The sequence below is a fragment of the Oryctolagus cuniculus genome, chromosome 2 (genome assembly GCF_964237555.1).
Source record: "Oryctolagus cuniculus chromosome 2, mOryCun1.1, whole genome shotgun sequence".
NCBI classification, from domain to species: domain Eukaryota; kingdom Metazoa; phylum Chordata; class Mammalia; order Lagomorpha; family Leporidae; genus Oryctolagus; species Oryctolagus cuniculus.
This window is the reverse complement of record NC_091433.1, coordinates 118,038,611-118,054,254: the sequence shown is the minus strand read 5'-3', so window position 1 is coordinate 118,054,254 and position 15,644 is coordinate 118,038,611. Positions and strand designations below refer to the sequence as shown.

The 15,644-nt window shown below is 39.4% G+C and overlaps 1 protein-coding gene across 1 annotated transcript in view; it reads left to right on the top strand.

Annotated features, from left to right (window-relative positions):
- Positions 1 to 15,644, top strand: part of DNAH6 (dynein axonemal heavy chain 6) — a 315,521-nt gene that overhangs the window by 58,628 nt on the left and 241,249 nt on the right. The window contains exons 6-11 of the mRNA XM_008254187.4: positions 1,367 to 1,501; positions 1,589 to 1,709; positions 2,347 to 2,476; positions 5,429 to 5,597; positions 8,978 to 9,094; positions 13,193 to 13,393. Coding sequence (XP_008252409.2) covers positions 1,367 to 1,501; positions 1,589 to 1,709; positions 2,347 to 2,476; positions 5,429 to 5,597; positions 8,978 to 9,094; positions 13,193 to 13,393 — 873 coding nt within the window. The remainder of the gene's footprint in view (positions 1 to 1,366; positions 1,502 to 1,588; positions 1,710 to 2,346; positions 2,477 to 5,428; positions 5,598 to 8,977; positions 9,095 to 13,192; positions 13,394 to 15,644) is intronic.

Genomic DNA, 15,644 nt, shown 5'->3' with positions numbered 1-15,644 from the left:
ATTTACATAGTGTATAATACACCCATCTAAAGTATTCAGTTCTATAATTTTTAGTACAGTCATCTAATTTATCAACCATTCCCATGGTCAATTTTTTTGTTTGCCTTTTTTAAAGATTTATTTTGTTTATTTGAAAGACAGAGTTACAAATAGAGGTAGAGCCAGAGAGAGAGAGTTCTTCCATCCTCTGGTTCAGTCCCCATATGGCCACAATGGCCAGGGCTGAGCTGATCCGAAGCCAGGAGCCAGGAGCTTTTTCCAGGTCTCCCATGTGGGCGCAGGGGCCCAAGTACTTGGGCCATCATTTACTGCTTTCCCAGGCCATAGCAGAGAGCTGGATTGGAAGTGGAGCAGCCGGGACTTGAACTGGTGCCCATTTGGGATGCCGGCACTGCAGGCCGAGTCTTTAACCTGCTGCTCCACAGTGCTAGCCACCCCATGGTCAATTTTAAAACATATCTATCATTCCAGAAAGAAAAGCCAATAACCATTAGTAATTTCTATTTCTCCCTAAATCCCCTGTTCTCTTCCTAGTTCTAGGCAACTGTACATCTGCTTGCTGCCTCCATAGACTGCCTTTTCTGTACATTTTGTACAAACGTGATCATAAATATGTTTCTTTATGATGGACATTTTTACTTGATATAGTGTTTCCATGATTAATCTATGTTGTAGCGTAACATTTCTTTTCAATGGTGGATTATATTTCTTTGTATGGATATACCTATTTTATTTATCTACCCATCTGTTAATGTATATTTGGGTTGCTTTGACTTTTGAGCATTAAAAATAATGCTGTTACAAACATTGATGTACAAGTTTTTGTCTGGACATATGTTTTCATTTCTCTTAAGCTTATATCTAGAAGCAGAATGGCTGGGTCATTGCTAACTCCATGTTTAACATTTTGAGAACAGTCTTCCAAAGCCACTGGAAATATAAAGTTAGTTTCAGCTTTGCTCTTTGTCATAGCCTTTTAGATTAATGCATGGGCCCTTCTATTATCATTATGACTGGACATTATATGCTACTCAAGGTAACATGAAGAATCTTTTAGCAGTCAAAGTCATTAGTCAACCCTAAAGATATTAAGACATTGCCCAGGCTTCTGTTCCTCACACTAAGTTTCATTCCAGTGTATGTCTTTGCAAAATGAACAGGAAATTCAGACAAATTAAATCTGATAATTTAAAGAATACTTTAAGGAAAAAGATTCAGAAGTGTTCTTAATTAATCTATGGATTTTATAGTTGTAACTTTAGCTTTTTATTGTTAATAACCATTTTTGTTTTCCAAATATTTTTATACTTTTAAATACAGGATTTCTTTTTTTACTAAGTAACGATAAATTCCTGTTTTCATTCAGTATTTGCGACCAGCTCTTCTTAAAATAAATGACCTGTGTTATCAACTGAGTTTTATGGGACTTTGTTATATTGAAAAATGTCACACCTACACCCTGCAGGAATTTAAGGCTGCACAAGTCATAAGACTGGCAGAGGTAAGGAGTTTTTTTTATAAGGCTCAAGGTATAGTTTTCCTATTACTACTTTAGTGTCATTAATTATACATCTTCATCAATATGCAGGTGACAGAGCGCTTAGAAGAATTTCGGAATGAGGCCAAAGACGTGGTCAGGAAGGCTTGTCGATGTGCCTTGCGCGCCGTGGGATTTATTCCTGACGACTGCACATTTAAATCTCTTGAGGGTATGGAGAGGAAAGAACCTCAGCACATCAGAAGTAGCAGCTTTCTAAAACATCAGCTCCTTTTCATTCTACATTTTAAACCTAAAATAATGATCCTATTTTTCAATTCCTGCAAACTTTTGCTTGCAATGTTATAAATTTTTGTTTTGCAGAAGGAGGGAAAACATCATTTACTGCATTTTTCTCACATTAATTTTTCTTGTGTATAACATTTTTAAACTGGATACAGAATTTTGCTCAATTTTAAGCATTTTAGAGGAGACTCAGAGCTTTCAACTTGCTGCAGTAGGTTTTGTTACAATTAGGAGATTAGGCGGATCTCAGGACTGGCCCAGTTGCCACGAACTCTCAAGAATTATTGACATGCAAAGTGGAAAGGAAAGCGAAATATTCCTAGGAAAGAGATAGCATGGTCTAAAGATCAACTCCTAATAAACTATCTACAGTCCTTTGTTGAGTTGAAAACCTTTGATATGGAAGTCCTTCGAATAACTGGACTCTACGTGCTGGTGTTTGAAATGCTTCATGGCCCAGACAATTTTGTATTTGAATTTTACTTCTCTTTTCTTTGAATCCACACTGATAAAAAGAATTCTTAAACAGAAATTCATGTTGTTGCATCTTCTGTTGTCCTTAGATTATTGTAAGTTACCAGATGGTAGACACTTCCATGAAACCCCAGTTGAATTGCCTACTTATGGAGAATCTGAGAAAATGACATACACAGAACAGGCCAGCAAAAGACATCATTGCATGAGGCTAACGTGGTAAATGATTATTCTTTCTTTTCAGAAAAATTAGGGCATCTGTCCTGCTCATGTTTTGTTAAAACTTGACCCCTGGAAGGTGGTAGATATGTTAATTTGCATTACTGGAATAATCATTTCATTATATATGTCAGAACATCATGTTGTATACTTTAGATATATACATTGAAAAAATAAAAAATATAATTCCTTTTAATAAATAAATGATGTCTCTGGGGCCGACATGGTGGTACAGAGGGTTAAGACACCACTTGCAATGCTGGCAACACATGAGTGCCAGTTCAAGTCCCAGCTGCTCCACTTCCATTCCAGCTCCCTGCTAATTTTCCTGGGAATTCAGTAGAAGATAGCCCAAGTGTTTAAGGCCCTGTCACCCATATGAGAGAGCCAGATGAAATTCCTAGCTCCTGGCTCCAACCTGGTCTAGCCCTTGTCCTTGTAGCCATTTGGGAAGAAAACCAGCAAATGGAAGATCGAGCGATATTGTGTGTGTGTGTGTGTGTGTGTGTGTGTGTCCTTGTCCCTCCCTCCCTCTCTGTGTAACTCTGACTTTCAAATAAATAAACTAAATGTTTAAAAATAAATAATTATATGTCATTTGATTAAAAAAATTAAACCCTTTAAGGAGGGTTCATTGATAGTGAAGATGAATTTGGGGGATATGCTGACCTGAGTGCATGTTCATGAGCCTGTTTCTCCAGGTCCCACCCAGCAGAGCAATTCCTGGAGTAAGTTGGTTGGTAGAAGCTGGAGAGTAAGTCCAGAGCCAAGAGCCCCCCTCTCATCTCTATGGCTCTGTTTCTCTCCAGCCCAGCCTGGAACACAGAGACCATTAAATAGAGCTGCCTATGGTAAGGAGAAGTCAGGCACACAGATTTATGGAGTCCCTCATATAGTGTTGGAGGGCTGCCCGACTTTTTGATCACTAGAGAACTATACTCAACCTTAGAACCACGCAGTGCTCCACCCTAACCCTAAGGTGGGCTTTGCAGCTGGGAATCAGGGAAGGTAGGGATATCTTCCTCATTAGCATTCCCTCTGCCACTTGCTTACCCAACAAGGAACCCAGTGGTGTCTTAACTTTGACTGTCCTGGGTTTGGATTTTTCCATCACTCTAAAATCATATGATTAAAAATAACTCTTGGAATTTATATTTATTAAATAAAAGTTTAAAAAAATAGAAAAAAATAAAAATAACTGTTGGAAACAAAATCACCAAACACCATATGAAAAGTTGTCTGTGGAACTAGAAAGCACTGATTACTGTTACTTAGTACTCACTTCCACCATTTTTTAAAAGATTTATTTTATTTATTTGAAAAGCAGAGTTATAGAGAAAGAGGGAGAGAGAGAGAGAGATTTTCCCTCTGCTGGACTACTTCCCAAATGGCCACAATATCCAGGGCTGAGCCAGGGGGAAGCCAGGAGCCAGGAGCTTCTTCTGGGTCTCCTATGTGGGTACAGGGGTCCAAGCACTTGGGCCATTTTCCATTGTTTTCCTCGGTGCATTAGCAGGGAATTGAATCAGAAGTGGAGAGGCCAGGATTTGAACCGGCACCCAAAAGAGATGCCAGACACAAGCAGTGGCTTTACCCGATATACCACAGTGCTGGCCCCACTTGCAACAAATTTTACAACTGTCTACTGTTTACCAGTTTATATATGAAAATGTGTAGCAACCAGAGTCAGTGAAGCCATGTCTGAGGCCACCATCCTGGACCTCAAGGTGGTAGGGACCCGGGAGCTCTATTTGACCAGGATAGAAAGTTACTCTATTTGTCTTGCTCACATGGTCTGCATCCTGAGCCCCCAAGTAAGAAGATTAAATTTGCACCTCTGGGTTAGCAGATATTGTCAAACAACATTTACTCAAAAGCAAAGATTTCGGGGCCGCGCCATGGTTCACTTGGTTAATCCTCTGCCCGTGGCGCCAGCATCCCATATGCATGCAAGGTTCTAGTCCCGGTTGCTCCTCTTCCAGTCCAGCTCTCTGCTGTGGCCTGGGAGGGCAGTGGAGGATGGCCCAAATGCTTGAGCCCCTGAACTGGCATGGGAGACTAGGAAGAATCACCTGGCTCCTGGCTTCAGATTGGCGCAGCACCAGCCATAGGGTGCATTTGGGGAGTGAACCAACAGAAGGAAGACCTTTCTCTCTCTCTCTCTCTCTCACTGTCTATAACTCTACCTATCAAATAAATAAATAAAAAATATTAAAAATAAAATATTTCATAGTTTTACTATTAGAGTACAAGTTTCAGATGTATTTTTTAAATATTTAACATATTTTTTAAAAGATTTATTTATTTATTTGAAAGGCAGAATTACAGGATGAGAGAGAGAGAGAGCGAGAGTGCGTGCTTCCATTCACTGGTTCACTCCCCAAATGGCTACAAGAGTTGGAGCTGGGCTGATCCAAAGCCAGGAGCTTCTTTCTGGTCACCCATGTGGGTGCAGGGCCCCATGGACTACTTTCCCTGGTGCATTAGCAGAGAGCTAGATCAGAAGTGGGGCAGCAGGGGCTTGAACCAGTGCCCATATGGGATGCCAGCACTGCAGACAGCAGTTTTACCTGCTACGCCACAGCACCAGCCCCAATATTTAATATCTTAAAAAGATCTTATGACCCTTTATCAAGACAAGCTGGGTGCCTTTTCCTTAACAACTACATTGCTCATTGCATATCCTATTGATAAAATAATAAATAAAATATTTAAAAAAGAAAAGTATCCTATTGATGAGTTAGAACACCTAGCTACATGTATGCTATACATTTTAATATGTTTGTGTTTTAAAAGGAAGAAGATCTAAGAACAACTCTTGTGGACAATAAGTCTCTGATATTATAATCTATAAATGAAAATTCAGGAAGAAGTATGATACTTTAACACCTGCTTTAGAGTCATTGTCAAAAGTGTGAAAATTGAATCTGTGTGTTTTTTTTTCTTTTCAAGCTTTATCCGTCTAAATGACTACCTAATTCAGAACACAATGCACGTCCTAACAGTAAATTCTGTTAACTCTCTTTTGAATTATCTTGCTGACAAGCTAAAGCGAACACCTTCAGCAGATGTCATTCAGAGATGGATTACTGAAGAGAAGACTGACGTCACTGATAAAAAGGTATATTCAGGCAAAATTAAGAATATTCATTGGTTAGTATATATTGAGGAGCGCTTACTACGAATAAATGCGATTTTCTGTTACGGGAATATTGAGAAATACTTAGATGACTTCACAGTTTAATCAGAGCCTAGCATGTGCGTAGCAGTCAAAGGAAAGCCAGCATCCTATCAATAAGTATCTAGCAAGAGTAAGAGCCGACTGTGCTGTCAGGACGTTGCTGCCTCTCATAGGAATTTGCTAAAGGTCATTCATATATTCTTGGAAGTACATCTTTTTTTAATTTACGATTTATTTATTTATTTGAAAAGCAGAATTACAGACAGGGAGAAGGAGGCACAGAGAGAGAGAGAGACAGAGATCATCTGTCCCCTGGTTCACTTCAAATGGCCACAATGGCCGGGGCTGGGCCAGGTGGAAGCCTGGAGCTAGGAACTTCTTCAGTGTCTCCCACATGAGTGCAGGGGCCCAAGGACTTAGGCCATCCTCTGCTGCTTTCCCAGGTTCATTAGCAGGGAGTTGGATTGGAACTGGAGCAGCCTGGACTCGAACTGGTGGCCATATGGGATGCCGGTGCTGCAGGCCATGGCTTTTACCCGCTGCGCCACAGCGCCAGTCCTGGACATACTTCTTTAGTACCTACTACCATGTATCATTCCTTATTCTAAGTATATAGTATTGAAAGTCAAGAAGTTTGGGTGTCATAATGGGCATGAAATGACACAGAGAATCAGGAAAAATGATATAATAGAAAGATACAGCAGTAGCTTATTGAGATAAGCAAGTAAGGGAAGCATATCTTTATGTTTTGGGTGACCTTTGGGAGGGAATGCTGATCTTAGAGACATAGTTTGGGACACTGGTTATAAAATAGTACAAAAAATGGGCATTTTAGCTGAGCTTAAGGAGAAATAACACTATCTCCTATCCAAGTTTCCCAATAAGCTTTCCCTTAGCTCCATTCTTGATAATGACTTCTTGCTAGAATACCTAAAAACATAGAATGACCTGCTTATGTGGTTTCATTAAGTTCCTACCTCCTCATCTCAGCTTCCTCTCCAGGGAAAAACTGTGTAATTCCAGAGCTGGAGCTCTTTACCTCCATATCCCTTTTCTCCAAAAGTTTAATTGCAACCACATGCTGCTTTTTTATTGCTCTCTCTCCTCCCTATTTGATTCCTCCTGTGACAATGACTATCACATTTAAATAGTAATATAATTATAAAAGTAATGTAGGTTAGTTGTCATATATTTGAATATAATGTAGTCAAACATAGTGATATTGAAGAACAGAGAAACACACATATCAGTGCAAAAAGTGGCTGCTCCACTTCTGACCCAGTTCTCTGCTAATGTGCCTGGGAACGCAGTGGAGGGTGGCCCAAGGGTATTATAGTTTATGTTACATAACAAATAAAAAGTTAACCTTTAAAAATAAAAGTAATGTAAGCTGGGGCTGGCACTGCGGCATAGCAGGTAAAGCCGCTACCTGCAGTGCCGGCATCCCATATGGGCACCAGTTCAAGTCCCGGTTGCTCCACTTCCAATCCAGCTCTCTGCTACAGCCTAGGAAAGCAGTAGAAGATGGCCCAAGTCCTTGGGCCCCTGCATCCACGTGGGAAACCTCGAAGAAGCTCCTGGCTCCAGATTGATTCAGCTTCAACCATTGCAGCCAACTGGGGAGTGAACCAGTGGACGGAAGACCTGTTTCTCTCTCTCTGTCTCTCCTTCTCTCTGTAACTCTTTCAAATAAATAAATAAATCTTTAAAAATAAAATAATGTAGGCTAAGTGAAGAAATTTTTAAAAACACAGAAATATACAAATAAAGTCATCCTCTGCTACCCAGAGACAATTTCCAAGGGGAAAATTACATCATTATTTAGTTACAGCTTTATCATTTTCCATTGAATGTATTGTGAAAAAACCTCTTGAGACGACATGTATTTTTTTCTCATGTAATATTTTCTCATGTAATATTTTCTCACAGAAATATAATTCTCACAGAAATATATTTCTCACAGAAATATAATTCATTTTCTTTTTTTAAAAATTTTTAAAGGTTTTATTTATTTGAGAGGTAGAGTTACAGACAGTGATAGGGAAAGACAGAAAGAAAGGTCTTCCTTCTGTTGGTTCACCCCCTAAATGGCCACAGTGGCTGGAGATGCGTTGATCCAAAGCCAGGAGCCAAGAGCTTCTTCCTGGTGTCCCATGCAGGTGTAGGGGCCCAAGTATTTGGCCCTCTTCCACTGCTTTCCCAGGCCATAGCAGAGAGCTGCATTGGAAGAGGAGCAGCCAGGACTAGAACCGGCGCCCCTAGGGTATGCTGGCACCACAGGTGGAGGATTAACCTACTGCGTCACAGCGCTGGCCCCAATCCATTTTCTTTTATTGATCACTTTCTCACTACTTAAAATAATACAGCAAAGAACATCTTTTTCTAGATATTCTTCACATATCTCTGATTTTTCTCCTTAGAGAAAATTGCTAAATGTAGACTTACTGGGTCAGAAATATGTACACTTTAATAGAAAACACTTTTTAACTTTTGATCAGTAATTGATGTATAACTCTCTAGAGTTTTGTCAGTTAACAGCCTTCCTACCAATATTTGAGGATACACAGTTGCCCACATGCTCAGCAGATGTTGTTCATTTTCTTTTTTGTCAGTTTGTTGAGTACAAAGCATCATATTGCTGCTCCTAAATACTATATTGTTTTATTTGCTACCCCTGGGCCAGGATAAGAGTATAGATATGGAAATCTGAAAGACCTGAGTTTGAATAATAGCCAGTGTGGCCTGAATAAAATTTTCTATCTTCTCCAGATCACATTTTCTCATGGGAGTGGTAATGCTACCATTTAATATGACTGGTATAGGAATTACAGGAATACCTAGCATTGTGCCTGGAACACATTAAATATTCAGTAAATGTTACTGAAAAACAGTTTTAAGGAACTAAAAAAGGAGGAAGTGGATTGGTCATTTGTATTTTTAAAATTGTCATTTTTCAGGTGCATTTCTATTTTAACACTTTTCTATTTAGGCAGTTTGATAGTATTATTTCTGTTAACTATGTCAACTATATGTCTACCTAAATATAGCCAATGTTGTATTGGCTTATATACTGCCAATATATTTTCCCAGTTTATTGTTTGCCTTTCCATTTTATTAATGATTTTCCAAAAAGAAAACTTTTATGTTACTATGTAGTATTTCAGTGTTTGCCTTTTTTTAAATTTTCTGTGGTACTGTTCTTTGAAAGGCTTTCCGTAAGGTAATTAATTCAACTATTTGTATAAACTTAAGGTTTTTTTTTTTTTAATTTACATCTTAGTACTTGTGTCTTTATAACATCGCCAATGTGCTTATTTCAGGGAGCCCCTGTGATAGAAAAACAAGAAGAAGACGAATCTCTCATTCCCATGTTTCTCACAGAACTGATTCTAACAGTCCATTCTCTACTCTTTGAGCCATCCTTGGAAGACTTTCTGGTGCGTGTTTCTTCATGTAATGTCCACAGATAAGCTAGGTTCTGGAAAGTGAAGCAACTGTTTGACCCTTAGCAGTCATCAGTTCTCTGAGAGAGAAAGCACGGCTCTGCTTGGTGGCCTGGTGGCACATGTGCCTACAGACTTGCTGAAAGCTGTCTCTAATGTCAGGCAGATCAGACATTCAGTACAAAACCTAGAACTGGCTATAGGTATCCCTTCAAGAAGTAGCAATGTTATAAATACCACCTTTGAAATCTTTAAAAAGTGCCCTGCACCTGAGAGAATTTGGTTGGTTCAGTTACCTACTGCTCTGTAACAAAAGCCCACAAAGTGAGCAGCATAGAGCAGCCACTGCTGATTATCTCAGGCTCCGTGGGTCAGGGGTCTGGATGCTCGCTCTTCATCTCATCCTCTGCCTCAGGGCATCTCCAGGGTGCAGCTCATGTTGTGTTGGGACTGGGGTCTCATCTCCAGCTCAGCTGCAGAAGGAGCCTCCTCTGAGTCCCCTCAGGCTGCTGTAAGAACCCAGCTGTCTCCAGCAGTAGACAGATGTGAGCTGCAGATGATCCCTGGGTCCTGGAAGCCCACTGTGGTTCCTCGACACGCGGCCTGCTCTCAAGTCAGATTACAATGTGGCCGTTGCTTCTTCCACACCTGCTGCAGAATTTCTCTCAGAAAGGACCCAGTCTCTCTTGCAAGGGCGTTCTCTTGCTCCAGTCAGGTATACCCAGGATAGTCACCCTTTTGATTAATTCAAAATCAACTGATGTAGGACCTTAATGACCCATCTTTGCCGTATGGCGTAACCTAGTCATGACAGTGACGCCTATCATATTCACAAGGTCCCAACCATACTTAAGAGCAGGAGATTATTTACACGGGGGCAGGATTCTTGGAACCCATGTTGTAACTCGATCTACCACATTTTGTACGTGGATAGATTAGCAAGCCAAGTAGAGTCTTTATTTTCTGTTGTTAGCTGTTACACTGTGGTGCAAAAGCACTAGTAATCAGATCTAGATGTTTGTCTTGGCTTTGCAATTAAGCGTTTTGACCTTGGGGAAACCACTTCCCTGTCTGAGGTTCCATTTCCACTTTGTGAGACGAGAAGGCAGATGGATTCCAGGGTTGCTTCCTATTCCAGACGTCTGTGATTCTGTAACTTATGAAGCAGCTTATTTGAAGACATTGACAGTTTCAGGTAGACTGCTGAGGTCCCTGTGGCTGGAACGTCACTCAGGATCTCCCAAGCATGAAGACACTAGACTTCAGAGTCCCCTCCTGGATACAAGACTCATGTCCACCTCATGGCGCTCCCGGGCTGCAGAGGACACAAGGAAGTTCTCCTACAAGCAGTTGTCTGTTCTTTACCTCCAAGTGTTGGGCCTCAAAAAACTCGATACTCTACTCATTTTCTATCATAGGACCCACATTTCATGTTAATTCCTACACATGAGAAATACAGGACCATACTCTAGACATAATCAACATGTGTGTGTATGTGTGTGCATGTACATTCCAACGTCAGATTTTACTTCATACAACCAACCTCAAAATAACCAGTAGACATGTAAATAGAACTATCATTCATAAATTCTCTATTTTTTCACAATTATTTTGGTCATTGGTCTTAATTACCTCATCTGGCTGTTTTAAACACACATTCACATATAGAACTTACTCTAAAGGAAGCTTATATACCTAAGCCATGACATTTTACATGCTTCTTGTTTAAGTTAGCTGTAGTTTCTTAATACTTAATTTAATACGTGCTTTTCAATTCCTATTTTCCTGTTGTGTTTGGCAGGCTTCCCATTGCATTTGATTCTGTTTTCTGCTTCACCTCTTGGAAAAGACTCCTCCATCTGGTTTCATTTTTCTTGGCTCTACTTCTACACCAACACCCTTCTTTTCTCAGACTTCTTTCCAAGAGCCTCTTTCTGTCTGGCCCTTTATCATTGCTCTTCTTATAGGCTCCATTCTCTTCACACCCTGTATGTTCTTCCTGGGTGCTCTTATTTGTGCCCATTATTATAACTACCACTTCTAGAATGATGTATTATAAATATATGAGTGTATTTCCATTCAATATATTTTTCTAAACCATAGGTCATAACCATCTGAAAAATCTCCACCAGAATGCTTACAATTATCTCTAATCCAACAACATGATGGGGCCAGCACTGTGGTGCAGCAGGTTAAACCACGGCACAGGCCAGCATCCCATATGGATGCTGGTTTGAGACCAGGCTACTCCATTCCCATCCAGCTCCCTGCTAATGCTCCTGATAAAGCAGCAGAAGATGGCCCAAGTCTCTGGGCCCCTGCACCCAAGTAGGAGACCTGGAAGAAGCGTGTGGTCCTCTGGGGGAGTGAGCCAATGGATGGAAGATTCTCTCTCTCTCTCTCTCTCTCGCTCTCGCTCGCTCTCTCTCTCTCTCTCTCTCTCCCCTTATATCTCTGTGACTCTGTCTATCAAGTAAATTTTTTTTAAGAAATGAATTAAACTCATCAACATTTTCCAGAACTTACTCTTCCCTCCTCATATCCATCTCAATGAAAGACACTTTATGGAGGTCCAGGCCAGCATTCTGGGAGTTGTCCCAGATTCTCCCTTCCCTCTGTTGGTCCAAGTCACCAAGTCTTGTTTGTGGAGTCTGGGTTGCACTCCTTCTGCCTCTCCCCTCAACAGGAACCTTACCATCTCTCATCTGACCTCATGTAATAGTTTGCTCCTGTATGCCTCTCTTTCTTCTAACTCACTTCCCACATTGCTGATAGCAGGATTATTCTCAGGCAAATGTAATCATATCACTTTCATCTTTGAAATTTCTCCTTTGCCAATAGTAGCATTTTTCCAAAGAATACTTTGAGATGTTGATAGGCATTTTAAGAGAAAAGAGTTTACAATATACATTTGCATATAACAGACATAAAAATCCTGCTTAGCAGGTTCTGAGAAGAATCCATGTGGTTTAGTTTAACCCAAGATTTCTTCCCAAACTTACCTGATGGTTAGACCGTTTTGTCTTCAGTGTAGTTTATGGCCATAGTCTGGGGAGTTGTTGCCTATAGGTTAACACACTAGCAGTCAGCATTATGCTCAGGCCTTTTATGAGGGGCTAACTGGGTGTTGTCCCATTTCTCCACACTGGCACTAGTGTTCCAGAATCCCCATGATTCACTGGACTCAAACCTGCTGGCCTTCCCAGACCAACCCCCTTGCTCCACCACCCACACCCACACAAGATGACTTAGCAAGGATTGTACTTCTGTCTTAGAGGCTTGGCAAGCTCCAGCTCACCTCTTAAGCCTCACTTGAAGAAATTCCTTTTCTTTCTCCCATTTTCTCTAAATAGGATTATATTTGCTATAAATTTTAAGCTAATCCATGTTTATTGAAGAAAAATTGAAAAACAGAATAATATTGTTAAAATTATCCATAATCCTATGTGCCAGGAATAGAAATAATTCCTGTTAGCATGGTTTATGTTTCTTCCCAGTCTTGTAAATATTGGTATCCTGGTATGTTGCCTAAATTACCATGAGAGTATGTACATAGATAGAAGTGGATACACGTTTCAGTTAGGATTATATCATTCATTATATGCAGTTTTATATGCTTCCATCCCTCTCCTTAACTTAACACTGTATCATAAGCTTTTCTTTGTGTCATTAAATAATTTAAGAAGAAACACATAATTCTCCATTGTACAAATATGCCATAATTTCTACAACCAAACTCCAATTTTTGGACATTAATATGTTTCTCAAATTAGTTGTTATTATGAGTAATGCTGCAAATAGTATCCTTGCACATAAATCTTTGTTTTCAGGTATAATTTTTCTTAGTCTTATTTTTTGATCTTCAAGTATATTGTTCACATTTCAAGTATAGAAGTCATCAAAATGTGTTGCACATTTTTGTTTAAATTAGAAAATATGTGTTCTGAAGGCAGGGCTTTGTCTTCTGATTTGTGATAGAATCAATGCATCAGTTGAATGTTGTTTAGTTCAGCATTTCAGAAAACTCAAAAATATTCAGTAATATGGTTACCTATGCATTTACATTCATGCCTGTGCTTTTCTCTCTAACAGGATGGCATTTCAGGCGCAATTAATCACTTTCAAAACACTGTGTTGTCAGTTCCTAATCTCATGCCTGATCCATATTTTGATGCATTCACCAGCCCCTACATTAACAACAAACTTGAAGAAAAAACCTGTGGACCTGGGCCAAGCTTGTCAGCAGTATTTGATGATGATAACCATTTTCACACAATTATCTTTCAAATAAAGGTACATTTACTTTTATCAAAGCTATTTTATAATACTCATAGTCTCAGTTTTGAGACTCAGTCTCTCTCTCAGTCTCAGTCTCTCTTCCTTTCTTATCTTTAAATGTTCTATTACAACTAATCACCAAATGACAAAATGTAAAAAATAATGTTTGTCCTCTTAAACATGTCCCATTAGGCATGGGATAACTTTTACATGCATTAAACTATCTAGCAAAACAGTTATACATCATTAGAGATCCACTTGCTTGCACTTCTCAATATACTGAGAGACAGAAGCAGAACCAGCCTGAATTGCCAGCCCACACAGCCTTTTCTGTTGAAGGCATTTGTGATCAAATGGTTCATGCTTTCTTAAAATATGGCATAGATGGAAAAGATACGTAATGACATCTATTCAGAGCTGCTCAAATACAGGCAACTAACCTATGTGTGCTTAAAACATTGAAAAGCAGTACCCCATAAACTGAAGTGTTCAGTTTTTATAAGTAGAAGCACACGTATAAAGGAGATCGATGTGAAAGAGACAGAACAGTGCTACTTTTCGCTTTGTTCACCCTCATGCCCCACCTAGATCTATGGATGACCTAATCCCCTGTGTGGGGAGGAGAATTGAAACCTTTGACTTCCTGTCATTAATTTTGCTCCTTGATGCCAGTTGCTTGTATCATTTTCAAATTTAAACTTTACCTATTTGTGAGGCATAGATATCTATTATACATACAACCCTACATACACGGTGTTTAAAACTGCTCATTTCATAAAGATATGGTTAAATAGTTATTATAGTATGATTTTAAAGGCAAATATAACACTACATCTACTACTGTTTCTATACCTGGTTAAAGTGGAATTCTATTCTCAGCTACAAAACTTTAAATCAATTCAAAAGCTATAAATACTCATTATTTTTCTGTCCCCTAGCATATTTATAACTTCGCAAGTTATTTTTATTGTATATTGGTTCTAACTCCAAAAGTGTATCCTAGTTCTTTGGTTATTTGCATTAATACTAGTATTAAAGAAGGTATTCAACAGCTACATTTTTTTCACGAATCATTATATTATCTGACCTAAAAACAAATGCAAAGGAAACAATAGCCAAACATAACAAATGTAAATGTCAGTTGTGAGATTAGTCTATATATAGGTGATCCAAAAAGACTCCACCAAGAGACTATTGGAACTCATAGAAGAGTTTGGTAAAGTAACAGGATATCAAATCAATACACAAAAATCAGCAGTCTTTGTATACACAGGCAATGCCAAAGTTGAGACTGAACTTCTAGCATCAATCCCATTCACAATAGCTACAAAAAAAAAATCAAATACCTTGGAATAAATTTAACCAAGGATGTCAGAGACCTCTATGATGAGAATTACAAAACATTAAAGAAAGAAGAAGATACCAAAAAATGAAAAAATCCTGCAAGTTCATAGATTAGAAGGATCAATATCATCAAAATGTCCTTTTTTCCAAAAACAATTTACAGATTCAATGTGATACCAGACAAAACACCGAAGACATTCTTCTCAGATCTAGAAAAAATGATGCTGAAGTTCATATGGAAACACAGGAGACCTTGGATAGCTAAAGCAATTTATACAACAAAAACAAAGCTAGTGGCATAACAATACCAGATTTCAAGACATACTACAAGGCAGTTATAATCAAAACAGTTTAGTACTGGTACAAAAACAGATGGATATACCAATGGAACAGAATAGAAACACCAGAAATCTATCCAAAAATCTACAGCCAACTTATATTTGACCAAGGAGCTAAACCTCTGGAGCAAGGACAGTTTATTCAACAAATGGTGCTGGGAAATCTAGATTTCCACATGCAGAAGTATGAAGCAAGAACCCTACCTTACACCTTACACAAAAAAATCCACTCAACATGGATTAAAGATCTAAATCTACAACACAACACCATCAAATTATTAGAAAACACTGGGGAAACCTGGAAGACAATGGCATAGGTAAAGAATTCTTGGAAAAGACCCCAGAGGCACAGGCAGTCAAAGCCAAAATTAACAACTGGGATTGTGTCGCTCCCCCTCTTCGTGGAGGAACGACACAGGACCCTGCGCTGTTCTTTTGTCTGCTCGGCCCTCCCCGGGTTTGCTGCTGGTTCTTCCCGGGTTGGTTACCAACCCTTCCACCTCCGTGGAAGGGCGGTTCCCCCTGCCACTTTCCCCACTTCCGTGGGGGAGCGACACACCGCCAGCCGGCTCTCTCGGGGGCTG